Genomic DNA, 19,402 nt, shown 5'->3' on the forward strand with positions numbered 1-19,402 from the left:
ACATGTGGAATCCCATCAACAACTTCAAATATCTATCATTCTGCTATCTTGGCTGGTGGTTTTAATGTGACACCCTTCCCAGCTTTCCACTAGAGGGGCACGTAGAATGTTATAACAATTTTACTCCCCATTCTTCTAATTTGATTTCCTAATTGCCATTGTAATTGCTTTGATTATTTCCTGTAATCTTTTCTCCTTTGTTGCACACTCCCTGTTGTTCGTTAGTGCTGGTGAACACTCCTTCCCTCATCATTAATATGTCCCTTGTGTCATCATTGATGATGTTTCATTATCTCTCCAAAATCTTGCTATTTGGAGACAGAACACTCCCACCTATGTCACCCTGCGAGGCTTTTTTCTGTCAGGGTAACAGATAACTTTTTGTTTTCCTTTAAGATGTATTTCCAAGCTGTTAATTTTCTTCTTTCCCACACACACTTATGCTATGGGTTTGAATAGATTATATAGAACGCAAGCCAAAAGAAAAATAAAATTTCTGTAGGTTCCGGTTAATACCTGAACTCTCTTGGGGGCTTTGTTGGCACCGGACACAAGATCATACAGATTCGAGCTTCCAGTCGACCCTTTGGATGTGACGGGGACTCTCACACTGCGGAAAAAACATCCAGGGTTTCTGCTCTAGATCACCCATCTCCAGCTCCCCCACTGAAAGTTAAACTCTTCTCGGGCTTCCAGCCGGGTACAAGTATCAATTATAACTGCTAAACTCTGCCATCTTCATCAGGGATGTTGCCCTGGCATGTCTAGTCTGGTGGTATTTATACCCCCATCGTCCATCCTTCCTGATTGGTTTGTCCTCAACCAATCAGGTTTCCGCTCCCACCATCTTTACAATCGAATCCCAGCTCTAACTCAGAGTGAGACCTTCGTCTTTGTTAAGATTCTTTTTCTCTAGTTTTATTTCAATGGCTTCCTTTACCAGGCCGACCCAAAAGCCATTGGTGTGGCACAGCAGTTTTGTACCATCCTATAGTCATTGTGAATGCAATGTGCTGCTACCGCCGATTTCTCCGGGTAAACCTAAACAGGTAAACCTCCCATGCTCCTTGATGCGGGTCTCCACCGTCCGGCCGATATACGCTGCTCCACATTCACAGGGAATCCTGTAAACACCAGCTGACCTGACTCCCAGCTCACCTTTGACCTGCATAAGCTGTGATCTGAGCTTCCTTACGGGATTGTGGATGGTATTAATCTGGTATTTCTTCAGGATCCTGATGATCCTCCCAGAAACGGTGGAAATACAGGGAAGACAGGCGGTAGTGACGGGTTCCTCCTCATTGTTTGGTTTCCTGGTTTTTCCAGGAGGGATGGACTATGGGCATGTGAATGCCAGCAGACTAGACATGCCCAGGCATGAAGATGGCAGAGTTTGGTATCGAAACATCAGTTATAATGGATACCTGTACCCATCTGGAAGACCGAGAAGAGCTTATTCGTCATATACACTGGGAAAACACTAGATCCTTTTCCCCACTGGAAGTTGCTTTTGTGGGTGAGATCAATGTTAATTTCACCTGTTGAGCAGCAACAGATATCCAGGTCTACAGAAGGAGAATGGCTGGCACTCCAGAAATGTGTGACAACAAGGGCCAGAGCCTTCAGAAGCAGGAGGAAGAATTCTGACACAGTGCTTAATTACACCAGTTTGCACCTTCTAATAACACGTACACAAACTATTAATTGGCTAGTGTTTGTCATTTGTTGTAGTGAGGTGTGAGTGCTGTAGCTTTCTAGGTTAATTTAAGGCTGATTGTTCTTGGGTCCTGGTAGACCAATTACAACCTTAACTGGACGGTATTATTTGTGTGAGGAGTTTAGTCTGTCTGATAGGGAACGACTGGTTCTTTGTCTCACTGAGATCATATCAACCATTAAGCATCCATTTCCATGAATCCCATTCGATCCACATTCCCCTTAGCTTCTCCCACCCACCGACACATGAGGGGCAATTTACAGTGGCCAATTAACCTCCCACCATGGGAGGAAACTGGAACATCTGGAGGAGACCCATGCAAGCTCCAGAGTCTCGGACTGAACTCTCATCTCCGGCCTCTAAGTTGCTTATCCAGTAAAGCTGTAAATCCAGCTTGTTAAATTACTGTTGAGTAAGAACTAGTTCAAGCGAATTTTGTTCATTTTACTTGGTACTCAGCATTTTACGCATCTTGATTGTGGGATGTCAAGGTTCAGGTCTTGTGCCCACTGGTCCATTTTTTTTATTATAGATAATAATAACAGTGGGCGGCGGGGTGGAGATACGTCTCTACCAAAGGAGGTGTAAGACACTCCTTCCCTCCGCTAGCCTGCAGGCCACCCTTGGGCAAGGTGAGCCTCCGGAGCATATCACAGGACCACTGATGCTGGGCAGACAATCTCTGAAGAGTATCGATAATAGCTGGGGTCACCCGTGTTGTGAAGACACTGCCCAGATGAAGGCAATAGCAAACCACTTAGAAACGTAGAAAACCTACAGCACAGTACAGGCCCTTCGGCCCACAAAGTTGTGCCAAACATGTCCCTACCTTAGAAATTTCTAGGGTTACCCACAGCCCTGTATTTTTCTAAGCTCCATGTACCTATCCTGGAGTCTCTTAAAAGACCCTATCGTATCCGCCTCCACCACCGTTGCCGGCAGCCCATTCCACGCACTCACCACTCTCTGTGTAAAAAACTTACCCCTGACATCTCCTCTGTACCTACTCCAAAGCACCTTAAACCTGTGCCTTCTTGTGGCAGCCATTTCAGCCCTGGGAAAAAGCCTCTGACTATTCACACGATCGATGCCTGTCAGCATCTTATACACCTCGGTCAGGTCTCCTCTCATCTTCCGTCGCTCCAAGGAAAAACGGCCGAGTTCACTCAACCTGTTTTCATAAGGGAAGCTCCCCAATCCAGGCGACATCCTTGTAAATCTCATGATTGGCTGATTAGATATTAGACTAATGAGGTGTACAGATGTACCTAGTAAAGTGGCTTCTTCGAGCTTATCATTGAAAGATTTCATTTGCACAGCAATATATAAAACACACGGACATTCTTCAGTATACGAGCTCCCCTTCTGTAGAAAATTTGCCAAGAACAATCATGGTCAAGGTCACGTCATACGACAATGCAGATAATGATGATGATGAGTGACAAGGCTTCAGGCATATTAGACATACTAAGTCAACGTAATGTTGTTACAAGAGGACGTTGTGATGAGCCTCGAACCGGATAATTTAAAATGAACATGTTGGACATCTGCCCTGAGTCACTGGGGCAAGTGCTTTTTGACTGGATCTTGGAAAATAAATAGAGATTTTCTTTGCCAATTGCAGCAAGATAATTAAATGGATTCTGCAGCTACATAACTAAACAGTGTTTTGAGTTTCATTCTGAACAACAAAGGCAGGTGCTGTTATTGTCTCCCTCTGTCAGTCTCGGCTCGTTTGGAGAAAATACTATTATTGCCTGAGGGGGGACATGCTGTTAGTTGTGACAGGGAGAGAGGAGATGTTGCAAACCCGCAGTGCTCGAGCTGCAGTACAGTCAGACAACATGGAAACAGGCCTTTCCACCCATCAAGTCCATGGCAACCACCAAGCACCCATCTCACAAATCCAACCCTACTCTTACTCCCCCCACATTTTTGTCAACTGGCCCCAGTTTCTGCCACTCACCTACATAATTTACAGTGGCCAATCAACCACCCAACCCACACATCTCATGTTCTGGGATCCTCATGGAAGCTGTGTCCTGCTGACGGGTCTCGACCTCCTCCTTATTTCCCTCCACAGATGCTGCCTGACCTGCTGAGTGTCTCCGGCGTTCTGTGTGGGTTGCTCAAGATTTCCTGCGTCTGCAGAATCTCTTCTGTCTCTGTGTTTGTTACATCTTTTGTGCTGACAGTCAAGCTTCCTGGAGGACGTCACTAGGAGAGTTCGGCCATTGATGGAGGCTGAGGTTTCTAAGTCAATGTCCCCAAAGGAGGCTAAAGATGCTCTAGTAAATGTGTTGATTGATGTTGCTGTTACACTTTGTTCTGGCATGGTTGGAAGGACGTCTCAAATTCAAGTTCAGGTTTATTGTCATCTGACTGTACATATGCAACCAAACGAAACAAGGTTCCTCTGGATCATGGTGCACCCACAAAACATATAACCCTCAACACATAAACCAAATATTACCATAACTAAGTTAATAAAATATAATTGAAAATGCATGTAGTTCAGGTAAACAGCAAACAATACAGTATTCTGTTAGCAGCACGCTGATCTAGTGACAAGACCTCAGCAGGGTATTCATTCATCTCACAGCCTGAGGGAAGGAGCTTTTACCTAGTCTGGTAGTCCTAGTCCTGATTTTTCTGTACCTCCTAACTGACGGAGATTGTGGGGATCCTCAACAATGCTTTGGTCCCTTCATCTGCAACACTCCCGGTAAATATCACAAATAGGCAGCAGGGGGTTTTAACTATCCTCTGCAGGGTCTTGTAGCCTCCGTAGCACACAATGATGCAGCCAGACAGGACGCTGTCGATGGTGCTCCTGTAGAAAGTTGTTAGAATGGGGGCGGGGAGCCTCGCACACCTCGATCTCCTCAGAAAGTGTAGAAGGTGAAAGGAGGTGCTGTGGGTCCAGGTCGGATTGTCCATTATGTGCACACCAAGGAACTTAAGATCCAACTTGCTTCCATAAACTGCTGAATCAAATCAAAAAAGTTACGTCTACAGCGGACATCCCAAACCTTTCTAAGTGAGCTACCTTTCGGATTGAAGTCACTGTCAAATGCAGGAAGCGCAACAACCACCTTATGACAGACTGTGCCACATTGAGCAAGGGGAAAGAGCCCTGACTGTCTCTTTTGAAGGATGCTGTCCAGGATGGAACGGCCAATCCCCATGTCCATCTTCCAGGTACAGTGAAGGACAGACTGGATCTCTGTTTAACGTCTCGTACAAAAGACAGCACCTCTGATTCTTCCGCATATTGGACATCGAACTGCAGCTAGGACCCACACTGTGACTCAGTGTGTTACCCTTGGAGATACAACAGTCACGCTATTGAGTTCATGTGTGAACAGCCCTCGTGACAGATGCCAGACGGTGATCCATGCTGGGCGTCTAGGAGAAGCCACGTGTGTCCTGGATCACCCCTGTCATCGTTCCTGATGAAAGCCTATGTTCTTCCGATTGAAGTGGTTACAACATAGTTTTCGCCTTGTCGCTCTGAGGGCGCAGTTTCCACGCTGAGTAGCTCAGAATAGTGATCAGTGTGTGTCCTGGAATCATCATCGTGTTCTGCTCGCTGTTTCAGGTGAACTCCATGGCCCGGCTCTCGCTGAGTTGGATGGGCATCTTAGTCAGCATAGGGCAGTTGGGCCGAAGGGCCTGTATGTGCTGTATGAGTGTTAAAGGATGAAGGAGACGCTTCAGCCCATTTAGTAGATTCTGACTCAATGTGAAAACAATCCCGGTTCATCCCACTTCCCTGCTCCTCCTGCAGACCTGCAAATGCTTTGCTTTCAGGTGCTTGTTCAGCCCGTATACGAAAACTACAAACGAATCTGCCTCACCCACTACTGCAAAGAGCGTACTGTGGACCGTGGCCTCCGACAGTAAAACAAAACCTTTGCTAGTTCCTTTCATCCTCAGTGCCCTAGTTCCTGACCCCTCTGCCAGTGGCAACACTCCCTGGTCGTGAATCCTCCTGTCAGGTTCCACTCACCATCTCCTCTCTTCATCCGGTGGGAATACTGGGCTGGCAGCTGTTCCTGCGTCTCCAGCCTGCAGCCACTTACCATTTTCTTTGAAGGTCCCCACACGCCGGAGATTTAAATAACCCTGGTGTCACACGGAGAGCGAGAGCTGTTCCAGTGACGCTGCAGAGGAAAACAACAGCTGCTTCTCCTCAGGCCGCCCGCTGTGGCTGTGCGTCTTGAGGTGACTTTGAAAGGAGCTGTGGGGACAGGGTCGCACACTTACAATGTGGAAGGAGGCCATTTGGCATGTCGACTCCGTACTAACTCTGTGTAAGATCAGTCTAGCTAGTACATTGCTGCAAATTCTTTCCTCGCAGATACGCACCCAGATCCACCACAGCTGAATCTGCTCACTACTAACCTTAGCAATGCACTCCCAGTGCTGCCCAATTTTCCACTTACCAGATGTCGTTCTTTTGGTAATCCCTTTATTCCACTCTCAGTGGCCACTTTATTTGGAACCTCTTGTACCTAATAAAGTGGCCACTGAGTGTATGTTCGTGGTCTTCTGTTGCTGTAGCCTGTCCACTCCAAGGTTCGACATGTTGTGAATTCAGAGATGCTCTTCTGCCCACCACTGTTATGCTGCTTGTTTATTTGAGTTATTGTTGCCTTCCTATCAACTTGAAACAGTCTGGTCTCTCTCATTAACAAGGCATTTCCCCCCACAGAACTGCCACTCACTGGATGTTTTTGTTTTGTTTTTCACACCATTCTCTGTAAACTCTAGAGACTGTTGTGTGTGAAAATCCCAGATCAGCGGCTTCTGAGATACTCAGACCACCCCGTCTGGCACCAACAATCATCCCATGGTCAAAGTCACATAGTTCACTCTTCTTCCCCATTCTAATATTTGGCCTGATCAACAGCTGGACCTCTTGACCATGTCTGCATGCTTTTATGCATTGAGTTGCTGCCATATGATTGGCTGATTAGATTATTGCATTAACGAGCAGGTGTACCTAACAAAGTGGTCACTGAGTGTCTGTTCCCTAGTCCTGAACTTCTTTGCAATGGGATACCTCCTGTCTATTCATCTGTATCCTTCACAATTTTCAATATTTCTATCAGATCTCCATGTCTCTGTACCAAAGAGGACAACACCATACCTGAAGCTCCTCATCTATAATAAATAATTTTCGTACTACCTTCTGCTCCTCCTCTACAGCTTTTGCATTTTCATAAAGTGCGGCACCCGAAACAAGGTACAATACTTGAACTGTGACCAGACTAGTGTCTTATAAAGACTTTCCTGTTCAGGAACTCTGGTCCACCCTTGACAAAAGTCAAAAACCCAAACCTTCATTCAACCTCTACTGCCACAATGCTGGGGTTAGCTGTTAGCTCGTCATGTGGGATTGAATCCATAAGCCTCCCAGAGGCCAGTCTTGGGACCTGACCACTGTCCATGCAGGGACGGTCGCCTCCTCAAAAATGGTTGAGAGGATTGGTGGTGATGGATCTTCCTCTTGTAACTAAGTTATTGGGGTACGGATGATCCTCGAGTTCATTGCTGGCAATTGATTCCATTCATTTACACTGAATGTGAGTAACGCTGCACAGGGAACGTCAGCTCGAAGGCGACATTTTGTATTATCAGTGGCCACTTTCCAGTCACCTGCAACTCTTGCTTGGTGCTGTCCGTTGTCTAAATGCTTTCTAGCTTCTTATTGACGGCCATTCCAAGGTCCCCACCCTCCTGGACAGAGAGCAGTCAGCAGTTGTGAGCTGCCGACCAGTGGACAGAAAAGCTGTGGAGGAGGTTCTGAATCAGCTTAAGACTCATTAACTCACTCGAAGTGGAGCACGCACCTTATTTTGTAAGGCTGGCTTTAACTCACGTAATAATTGAGAAGAGATTTGATAGATAGGGTATATGCAAAGAGTGTGGGCACGTGGCCAAGAGGTTAAGGCATTGGACTGGCGACCTGAAGGTCGTGAGTTCGAGCCCCAGAGGAGGCAGTGTGTTGTGTCCTTGAGCAAGGCACTTAACCACACATTGCTCTGCGACGACACCGGTGCCAAGCCGTATGGGTCCTAGTGCCCTTCCCTTGGACAACATTTGTGTCGTGGAGAGGGGAGACTTGCAGCATGGGCAACTGCTGGTCTTCCATACAACCTTGCCCAGGCCTGCACCCTGGAGAGTGAAGACTTTCCAGGCGCAGATCCATGGTCTCGCAAGACTAACAGGTGCCTTTACTTTATGCAAAGAGGCTTTGTCCCACTGAGGTTGGGTGGGACTACAACCAAAGGTCGATTAAAGGTGAAAGGTGAAACGTTTAAGGGGAACATGAAAAGGAACTTCTTCACGCAAAGGGTCTCGAGAGTGTGGAATGAGTTGCCAGCACAAATGGTGCCTGTGGGCTGGATTTCAACGATTAAGAGAAGTTTCGATAGATGCATGGATAGTAGAGGTATGGAGGGTGATGGTCCTGGTGCAGGTCAATGGGAGTAGGCGGTTTAAATGGTTTGGCATGGACTAGATGGGCTGAAGGGGCGTGCTTCTGTGCTGCGCTTTTCTATGACTGTGTTTCTCTAATCTAAATAGTAGTGAAACGTATTCAATTTCCTGATTAGTGGTTATAAACAGATAACAGAATGCAGGGAAAGGCACATCTAAATCACTGGTGTTGATGAAGCAGTCCAAAGATCCTTTGGTGGGACGGTCATTCACCCTTCACTTGAATACCCATGGGTTTACTCAATCAACACGTGGGAATGCTGCACAGTAAAGGCATTTCAGCAATCATTTTAACTAAATAGACTGTCTGATTCTTTGCTCTCTAACCTTATTGCTGGTTTCCGAAACGTGTTACCCACATTCCATCTACCGTTTGCGAGTGAATGTGTTCTGTCTCTTCCCAGGTAAAGACCCACCTGCAGTCCCAATCTGCGGCAGTCATCGCTGTGGGACACCAGCATAACCATCAGGTACGTGCTGTCTGGAAGGAGAGGCGTATGTCTTCTGTAAACAGAGACTGCATTAGCTTTGAATTTCTTTGAAGTGTACAAATCAGCGTTCGTGTGAGAACCTGGGGTTCTAGTGCTCAGTGGGACTAGACATGTCTGGTCTCAGGCTGAGAGACTAATGTTGAGCCAGGAGGGGGGTGGGGTGGGGTGTGAACTGGGTACCATATTTCCTGCAGTGACATTAGATCATTAGATACTGGAGAAACTTAAAGCTTGGCTTTAAACCTTGACACCACTCACAATGCAAGAAGTCCCTCGCTGCCGCAAGGGGTGTCAGCCAGGATAACGCGTGGAAAATTTCAGGGAGGGCTTAAATGTATAAAACTCTCCACTGTTTAGCCGGGGGCTGCACAGCTTACTAACTGCAGCAACATGAATACAGCCATGGGCTGCATCGGGTCAGAGATGAGCGCAGAGAAATAAATCTAATCGGAGAGGGAGTGCGGGGAGCAATGGGTGAAGAGTGAAGGAGAGGGGATAGTGTGTTTCTGGTTTACCCCTCTGTTCACTTCTACATGCTTGTGGTAATTTAGTAGATTAGCTGTATTTGTATCGACCTACCTGATGCAATATTCATAAACCTGAGGACAAGGTGAGCTATTGGACCAGGGAAATAATTCTCCCCCTCCCCCACTACTCCACCCCCCCCCCATACCCAGCAGGAGAAGCTTGAGACTCCATTCACACCATGTAAAACTGTTGGAGAAAGATCCAGTGACTGTGTGGCTAGGCGTAACTCAAATGCCATTCTATAAATTTGCTGATGATACAGCCATCGTTGGCAGAATTTCAGATGGTGATGAAGGACGTATTTCCTTGTGGCCAACCAGTTTAACTCCTAACCCCTTTTCATGAGGCCACACTCTTAGGGTGGAGGAACAACATCTCATAGTCCATCTAGGTAGCCTCCAACCTGATGGTACGAAGATCGATTTCTCCTGGTAATTTTTTCCTCTTTTTCTTTTTGCCTCTCCCTTCCCTCTTCTTCTGTTCCCCACTCTGGCCTCATACTTCTTCTCCTCACCTGCCTGTCACCTCCCATCTCGTGCCCCTCCTTCTTCCCTTTCTCCCGTAGTCCACTATCCTCTCCTATCAGATTCCTTCTTCTCCAACCCTTTACCTTTCCCTCCCACCTGGCTTCACCTGTGAATATCTAGCCAGTCCTCCTTCCCCCCCCCCCACTTTTTTTACTCTGGCATCATCCCCCTCGCTTTCCAGTCCTGATGAAGGGTCTTGGCCCGAAATGCTGCCTGACCTCCAGCATTTTGTGTGTGTTGCTCTGGACTTCCAGCCCTTGCAGAATCTCTTGTGCTAGTGTTTATGCTGTCGCTTGTTCTGAGAGAGGTCAATGTGCTGACTCTGTGTTCCTCCTGTCACAGATAGCTTGTTGTTCTGTTGGGAGCTGGCCTGTGGCAATCCACAGTAAAGGTCAATAATAGTGATTCAGTCAGTTATTAACCGCAGTCAAAGCTGACAGATAAAGGGAAGGGTGGCCAAGTCTGGCCTGGCGTTAAGTGATGACAGTTTGCATTTTCCATTCTGAAGTTTAATCCTGACACTGAACATCTCATCACAACTGGAATTATTCCGTTAACTGAGGGGAGAGGCAGGGAAATCGGACACTGGTTCCTGTCACTGTGGAGTCACAACTGTGAACTGTGCAGAAGCACCCTTAGTTTGTTCAAGGTCAGGTTAAGCTGGTTAGGTTAACAGATTAAACTTGCCAGATTCAGCAGTGGCTAGATTTACTGATGTACCACAAACAGTATGTTTTCTCAGGATCATTCCTCCCCCAGAAACTCTCCACTCCTTTATCAATCACTCCTTCCTTGGAGACTCCAAACTAGATATGTCCTCCCAAAGGTTAATTTATTATCAAATTATGTCCACAGTGCACATCTCTGAGATTCATCTTTTCCAGATACTGATCTTTCGTGGTGAAACAAAGACCATGGAAGTTGTGCAAAGAAAACATCAATCCCACCCCCCCACAGAAAAAAACCAACAAGAAAATCAGCCACCAAATCCCCTCCCCTTGCACAAAAAGACCAACAAATCACATCACATAGCAGCAAGAAAGAATGGATGAAAACACAGAATATAAAAGCCATAAGACTGAAAAGTCCACAGACCATAGTCCAAACCCATAAACTCAGAACCGTGGTAACATCCTCCAACAGCATCAGGAGAGAGACCACTCAAATGCAGGGTATCCCCCGGCAACAGTGAGAGAGAGGCCTCCCTCTCCAGCAGCAGAGATCCTTCGCTGTGGCAGAGTTCATGCTCTCCCCTTCTTCCCCTCCCGCTCCCCCTTCACTGTAGGTCAGAGTCATAGTCGGGAGCTTAATATCCAAGAATACATCTTGTATCAAAAGGTCAAGCAGGTAGGCCGAGGGGGTGGGTTGGCTCTGTAGGTAAAACATGAAATCAAATCCTTTGACTAGAATTGGATATGTAGAATCCTTGTGGGCAGAGTTAGTAAACTCTGAGAGTAGAAAGACCCTGATTGGAGTTATATTCAGGCCCCCGAACGGTAGCCAGGATGTAGGATGTACATTTCAACAGGAAATAGAAAAGGCTTGTAATAAGGGTAATTTTGCAATAATCATAGCGGATTTCAATATGCAGGTAGACTGGGAAAATCTGGTTGCTCCTGGATCCCAAGAGGGGGAATTTGTAGAACGCCTACAAGATGGTCTTTTAGAGCAACTTGTGGTTGAGCCCATTAGGGGATCAGCTATCCTGGACTGGGTGTTGTGCAATGAACCAGCTTTGATTATCGTAAAGGAACTCTTGGGAGGCAGTTATGATCATAATATGATAGAATTCACCCTGTGGTTTGAGAAGGACAAAATAAAATCGCCTTTAAATCTTTTTATTGAATAAGTATACAAAAAGGTAAGCCATATAGACACTAATACACTGTTAGAATATAATAAAATTACAGAAGATATTAATACAAAAAAAATTACTACAAACAATGTAATTTAAACATAACATACCAAGGTAACATAATAGTATACTAATTTTTATATATATATCAATAGAGAAAAGGAAACCCCCCCCCCAAAAAAACCCACCGTGCAACTAACTAAAAGCAAAGCAAAGCAATGGGCTAACTTGAAACCAAACAGAGTTAAAAAACTTAAAATCACGTCCTCAATCCCGACCTCCATTAAAAACAGTAAAAAAAACAAGAAGGGTATATATTACATTAAATGAAAATATTGAATAAAAGACCTCCAAGTCTGTTCTAATTTAAATGAGGAGTCATAAAGAAAATAAAATCGGATGTGTCAGTATTACAGTAGAGTAAGGGGGAGGGAATTTACACTTCCAAGAGGACCACAACCTTATTGTGGTTTGGAGGCTTGTGTGCCTCAGTGGCCCTGAGAGCTCTGTTGGCTGGAGTCAGGGCTTTATGCTTTGGCTTTTGGAAGGGTCACCCATGCCAAACAGGTCAAAGGGTAGAGGCCAGACTAAGAGTGGTCTACCTATCCTCCAGGTTCGGCGAGTTCAGCTCAGGGCTAATGACCCAGACTGGTAAACCAAAATGGTTATGGAAATAGCAATGTAGAATCCTTCTAAATCTGAGTGTGACAGTATTCCTGAGTCTCTACCCAGGACTTGCGCGACTGACTGTAGTGAAAACCGAGTGGAGGCTATTGACGTGATGAAGGAAGCCCTGAACACCGCCAGAGATGGAGGACCTTCATTGCTGTCCTAAATACCAGTGGCATAATGGGTAGTAAGTAAGTAAGTAAAGGGAATTACAGAGGCATGAGGAAGGAGCTGACCAAAGTGGATTGCAAGTGAACACTAGCAGGGATGATGGCACAACAGAAATGGCTGTAGTTTCTGGGGGCATTTCAAAAGGTGCAGGATAGATATATCCCAAAGATGAAAAAGAATTCTAGAAGGAAGATGAAGCAATTATGGTTGACAAGGGAAGTCAAATACAGCATGAAAGCAAACGACAGGCATATAATATAGCAAAAATTAGTAGTTAGAGGTTTAGGAAGATTTTAAAAATCAACAGAAGGCAACTAAAAAAACATCAGGAGCAAAAGGGTGAAATATAAGGGTAAGCTAGTCAGTAATATAAAAGAAGATACCAAAAGACTTTTGGATAGATAAAAATTAAAAGAGAGGTGAGAATGGATATTGGGCCACTGGAAAAAGTCTTTGGAGAGATAATAATGAGGACAAAGAAATAGTGGATGAACTTAATGTATTTTGCATTAGTCTTCACTGTGGAAGACATGAACAGTATGCCAGAAATTCAAGAGCATCAGGGGACAGCAGTGAGTGAAGTTACCATTACTAGGGAGAAGTTGTTTGGGAAACTGAAAGGTCTGAAGGTAGATAAGTCGCCTGGACCAAATGGACTACCTTTCAGGGTTCTGAAAGAGGTGGCTGAAGAGATTGTGGAGGCATTAGTAAGGATCTTTCAAGGATCAGTACTAGATATGGAGTGATTCAGGAGAACTGGAAAATTGCAACTGTCACTCCACTCTTTAAGAAGAAAGGAAATTAATGACCACTTAGCTTAAAATCAGTGGTTGGGAAGATGTTGGATCTCGAACAAGAGAAAGTCTGCAGATGCTGGAAATCCAAGCAACACACACAAAATGCTGGAGGAACTCAGCAGGCTAGGCAGCATCTATGGAAAAGAGTACAATCAATGTTTTGGGCTGAGACCCTTCATCAGGACTGGAGAGTCAAAGTTGGACTCTATCTTATCTACAATAAGATAGATTCTTGGCCTCACAATCTACCTCTTGTGATCTTGCACTGTATCGTTTACTTGGACTGCACTTTTTCCAGTAGCTTTTACACTTTCCTTTGCATTGTTAGTATTTACTGTACTCTAACTCAATGCACCGTGTAATGATTTGATTTGTATAAGTAGTATGCAAGACAAACTTTTCACAGTATCTTGGTACATGTGACAATAATAAATCAATAAAACATGCCCTACCTCGACATACTGATGTGGCAAAAAGCCATGTATGGATGCCACACAAAGCAGTTTTTTTTGCTCTAGCTAAGTATGTGTGATAATAATAAACCATTTACAATTACTCCCTAATCTTTACAACCCTGTACTCTGAGCCCTCTACCCTTTGCTTTGGAACTCCCCGTCAACCCTCTATAAAAGAAAGGGTAAGATGAGGGAACACACACTGGTCGTCACTGAGGGATCAGAAGTGGAAAGAGTGAGCAATTTCAAGTATCTAGGAGTCAACATCTCTTAGGATCAATCCTGGGCCTGACATAGCGATGCAGCTACAAAGAAGGCATGACAGCGGCTATATTCCAGTAGAAAGTTAAGAAGATTTGTTATGTCTTCAAAAACACTTGCAAATTTCTACAGATGTACCGTGGAGAGCTTTCTAACTGGTTGCACCACCGTCTGGTATGAGGGGGTGGGAGGAGGGGGCTAGAGCACAGGATCGAAATAAGCTGCAGAGATTTGTAAACTCTGTCAGATCCGTCATGGGCACCGGCCTCCATAGTATCCAGGACGTCTTCAAGGAGTGATGCCTCAGAAAGGCAACATCCATTTTAAGGACCCCCATCTCTGGGGACATGCCCTCTTCTCATTGCTACCATCAGGAAGGAGGTACAGGAGCCTGAAAGCACATACTCAGCGATTCAGGAACAGCTTCTTCCCCTCTGCCATTCAATTTCTGAATGGACATTGAACCCATGAACACTACCTCACTACTTTTTTTTTGTAATACTTATTTAATTTAACTATTATATATATATATATATACACATACACACACACACACACACTGTAGTTCACAGTTCTTTCTCTATTATTATGTATTATATTCTACAAAGACAACAAATTTACTGACATATGCCAGTGATATTAAACCTGATTCTGATTCTGATAATTCCCTTCCCCCATATTCCTTCCTCCCCTTCTCTCTCCCCCTACAAGAGAGTGTCATGTAAGGGTGAGGACGTGCCTGATTTTCTCGAGCGTGGAGTGGTTTTTCTGAGCTTGCTATGTTTCCAACCCCAGGGTGTTGGGACTGCCTTCTTGGCGATCTACAGGCGGCAAGGGTTCCAGGGACTCTGGCGAGGGGTGAGCGGTGCTGTTCCCCGGGTAATGATTGGATCTGCTGCCCAGCTTGCTACGTTCGACTCCGCCAAGCAGCTAGTGAAAGACCAGCAGGTGAGTGTCTCGCCGGATTAGGAACCGGCCCGGTGGGATGATGCCGTTTTAATGTACAATTAATAAGTGTACAATGAACTTAGCGCTCAGTTCTGGTCACCTCATTCTAGGAAGAATGTGGAAACTTTAGAAAGGCCGCAGAGAAGATTTACCATGCTGCTGCCTGGGTTAGAGAGTATGTCTTATGAGGGTAGGCTGAACAAACCATGGTGTTTCTCTTTGGAGCCAAGGAGGATGAGAGGTGACTTGATAAAAATGTATACTATGATAAGAGGCATAGACAGTGTGGACATCTAGCGGCTTTTTCCCAGGGGCGCCAATGGCTAATTTTATGGCAATTGGAGGAAAGTATAGGGGGATGTCAAAGGAATGTGTTTCACATGGAGAGTGGTGGGTGTGTGGGATACGCTTCCAGGGGTGGTGTTAAAGACAGATACATTAGGGGCGTTTAAGAGACTCTTAGATAGGCATATGGATGAAAGAAAAATGGAGGATTATGTGGGAGGAAAATATTAGATTGATTTTAGAGTAGGTTAAAAGGACAGCACAACCTGATGAACTGAAGGGACTGTACTATGTTCTATGGTAATCCGGTTTTGATTACAACAGGGTTTTACTAGTGTGGAGCCCTGGGGTGTTTTGGTGTGAAAATAGGGAGGAGAAAGGGTAAAGAAGGCTCCTCTTCCTCTTAACTAAACCTATCAGAACAAAATTGACAGCACGGTGAGGCTGAACCACGCCATCCATTTTAAGCTCAGGTAACGTGTAGAGATTGGCGCCAGTAACCCGACTACAGAGGGGAAAATCAGCTCTGGATGCTGCTTCTGATCCATGTTCAAAGACAAGAAATAGGAGAAGGAGTAGGCCTCTCAGACCCTCGTACCTGCCGCACCGTTCAATTTTACCTTGAGACCACCAACTCATACGAACCCCTAGCCCTTACCTCCCATAGTTCTGGACTGATCATAATTAGCAACTGAATCCCAATACTTCAGGGCAGAGAATTCCAAAGCTTCACCACCCCTGAATCCTTCTTTCAGTTTTAAACAGTGACCCTTATTTTGACACTGTGACCCCAGTTCTATGCACTGCATTGAGGGGGGGAAAATCACCCTGCTATTTACCTTGCTAAACTCCAGAAGAACTTTGCGTATTTCAGTTGGATTGCCTCTCTTTGTTCTAAACTCCTCGGACCTTCGACCTATTATATTTAATCTTATAGATTAGTCACTCTCCATCCCAGTGTTTGACTTGGTTGCACTCTTTCTATCTCAAGTGTAATCTTTCATTAGGGGGAACCAGACCAGTATACTATATTCCAGGTGTGGCCTTATCAGTTCCCTTCATTGTAACATCTGCAGGTGCCTCTATCACCTCTGATATGGACTATGGGGCATTAAGTTGATTTTGTTATAGTTACTATTTTATAGATTTGTTGAGTATGCTCACAGGAAAATGAATCTCAGGGTTGTATATGCTGACATATATGTGCTTAGATAATAAAATTTACTTTAAACTTTGAACTTAAATGCATAGAGATTCCAAAGCTGAGAACCATACTATAAAATCAGGGGCTACTCTGCTTCTGCTGAAGCAGGAGGGTCAAAAAGTGATTTAACAGAAGTGTTAAGGGGACTGAGGCAGGCGGTAACCTTGGCATCTTGTGCTGTCCTAAGCTGAATTTCCAGTCCTGTTCTGTTACCACTATGAAAGTGGTCAGGTAGTCAACCTGTAGCTCCATTGAATTGCCCTTTGATTCACCTCGACTTCTGCCAAAGCCCACTCATATGCCCTAGTTACATCCAGCCTCCATTACTTTCCTGCCCAGCTACACACCTTCCACCCTCAATCTGTCCAAGTCTGCGTGGCTTGTATCAGTCCCATTGCAGGTTGAGCCAACTCCTGGATAAAGCAGCTGCCGCCAGGATCTGAAACGAAGAAGCAATTCGCTACCACTGCTTCAGGATGTTGTACGTTGATTGAAGCATCGGTGTTGGCCTGAGCAACCCAACTCTACCGTGGTTCCACGGCACAGTTATATCAACCTGAGATGACTGCAGAACCCCGGTTTAAGGTCCCATTTGCGAGTTGACACCTTTGATGCCCTCTAATCCTGGCGACATCCTGATCTAGGTGAGGCTCTTCTCGGCCCACTCCAGATCCTTCCTGCAATGGGCTGATCGAAACTGAATGCGACACTGCAGATGCAGCCTGACTGGAGTTTTATAAAGATGCAATTTAACTTCCCAGCTCTTGCACTCATTACCTCGCCTGATAAAGGCAAGCATGTGATAAGCCTTCTCCACCACCCTATCGACCTGTGTAGGCATTTTCAAGGAGCCATGGACTTGAACACAAAGATCCCTTTGCACATCAACACTGTCCTGCGAGCACCAGTGTGCTCTTTCCCACAAAGTACCACGCTTCACATTTGGCTGGGTTAAAATCCATCAAAAATGTGGCTGCCAGAAGATTAGCGCTGGAGCTAGTACTGGTAAGAAGCTGATACAGACGAGTTTATTGTCATATACACTATTGTGTGATGAAATTCCTTGCTCGTGTGGATCGTACAGAATAAACAGTACAAAGATTGTAGTAATAAGTACAACATTAAATCGAGCAGTGAGTGCAAGGCAAAGGAATGGTGCAAATTGTAGTAGAGCAAACTAAAGTAGTTCAGAGACACAGTCACGTAAGAGATAGAATGAAGGGTTTGCAAACACAGCAGCATTACCGGGAAGTAGGTGTGAAAGGGGCGATTGGTTCAGAATTCTGATAGCCGTGGGGAAGAAACTATTCTTAATTGTGTTTGTCCAGGTGCTCAGACTCCTGTATCTTTTCCTAGATGGCAGAAGAGAGAAATGGGGAGATGACTGCCATTGTTAATTAGAAACAGCGTTTGGAAGTATGCCCAACCACCAATTAGTATATCATTATTAATCTACAGTATACGCAAACTCAGTGGAACTTTATACATTGCTCAGACATCAGTAAACATCCCAAAATGCTTTGAAACAACAAATTGGCCCGTTTTTGTTTTTAAACTAATTGGGAGAAAAACTTTCTAGGAGTTTAGTCGAGTAAGTAAGGTTTAAGGAAGATCAAAGAGGAGATGAGGGAGATATGGTGTAGGGAGACTCTTCTCCAAGTTGAAGGGGATAGGAGAAGGACCAGAAGTGTGGGCGATCTGTTAGTTTTTTGTGTGCGAGAGAGCAGTTATGGGGGGTTTGATGTTAATGTTTTTTTTTTCTCTGTGTTAACAATATGTTTGTTTTTTTTGTGAGAGATGGTTGGGGGTTTGGGGTTTGATGTTCCTGCTGCCATTTTTAGTGTGGGCGATCTATTAGTTTTTGTGCAAAGGAGGGGTTTGGGGTTTGAGGTTTGCAAATTTTGTTTCTTTTTCATTTTTGTGTGAGGAGGGAGGGATTGATGTCTTTTCTTTCAACAACTTCCATGGTTTTTCTTTGTTTCGTGGCTATCTGGAGAAGACAAATCTCAGAGTTGTATTCTGCATGCATACTTTGATAATAAAATGAACCTTTGAAGTTATTTATTGGAGAGATGTGGAGCGGGTGAAGAATACAGAGGCAACTCTGCCTTGAAGGGGAAACAGTAATTTCCCAGATCTTTAGATCTTTGCAAGGCATCAGTATAACTCAAGGTGCAGATGGGAAAGTGTGCACTTGAGTTGTATTGATGTTAGTAATATTGGATTCCAACTCTCTGGTATTGTCACGTGCAGTATTGCCAACTTAGGTATCGAGGGAGTTCATTAATAATTGAATTGAATAAAGGAGAATTCACAACTTTATCGTGTTTATTGTGATTTATTTTAATGTAGCTGTTCCACACTGACAGCTGGTTGTGCAGCTTACTGGGCGGGATGATGAGCAGTGTCGCTGTGGTGATCACCATGACGCCTTTCGATGTCATCAGTACCAGACTCTACAACCAACCGGTCGATGAAGTTGGCAAGGTAGGTGCCCGCCCCACAGCCTAACCACTCGGGCAATTATCATGTAACTGTGGGATTATATCAGCTGACCCTGCCCCAGCCTCCACCCTCCCCCAATCACCCCATCTGTTATGGCTGGCATGGGGTGAATCTGTACTTACAGAAAAAGAAGTCCCAAGGAAAAGTAACCCATCTCCCCAATTCTTCAGCAAATGGACCAGCAGTCCTATCACTCGGAGAGGCAAACTATATAATTACCTCCAGTGGTGAGACGGGGAGGCTAAGTGTTCAAATTAGCCATGATCAACATTTGATACTTTGATCTATTCTTCTGTTCTGATTTCTCAACTGTTAAGTGCTCTTTCTGTATCACACTGAGCAGCAAGACTCTGGGTCTAATCCTTAACCTATTGCAATAAAACTAGTTAGCCTGAGCTCTGGAAGGGAACAACTCCAAATTGGGCTCCAAACCAGCCCTCTCAATGTCTGGATGTGACTCTCGGTTGAAGTTAGGGTGTGAG

General features: G+C 45.0%; 1 protein-coding gene across 1 annotated transcript in view; it reads left to right on the forward strand.

Annotated features, from left to right (window-relative positions):
- Positions 1–19,402, forward strand: part of LOC134338000 (solute carrier family 25 member 35-like) — a 37,113-nt gene that overhangs the window by 13,397 nt on the left and 4,314 nt on the right. The window contains exons 2-4 of the mRNA XM_063033483.1: positions 8,629–8,694; positions 14,774–14,926; positions 18,768–18,902. Coding sequence (XP_062889553.1) covers positions 8,629–8,694; positions 14,774–14,926; positions 18,768–18,902 — 354 coding nt within the window. The remainder of the gene's footprint in view (positions 1–8,628; positions 8,695–14,773; positions 14,927–18,767; positions 18,903–19,402) is intronic.

This window comes from Mobula hypostoma, chromosome 25, assembly GCF_963921235.1.
Source record: "Mobula hypostoma chromosome 25, sMobHyp1.1, whole genome shotgun sequence".
Classification (NCBI taxonomy): domain Eukaryota; kingdom Metazoa; phylum Chordata; class Chondrichthyes; order Myliobatiformes; family Myliobatidae; genus Mobula; species Mobula hypostoma.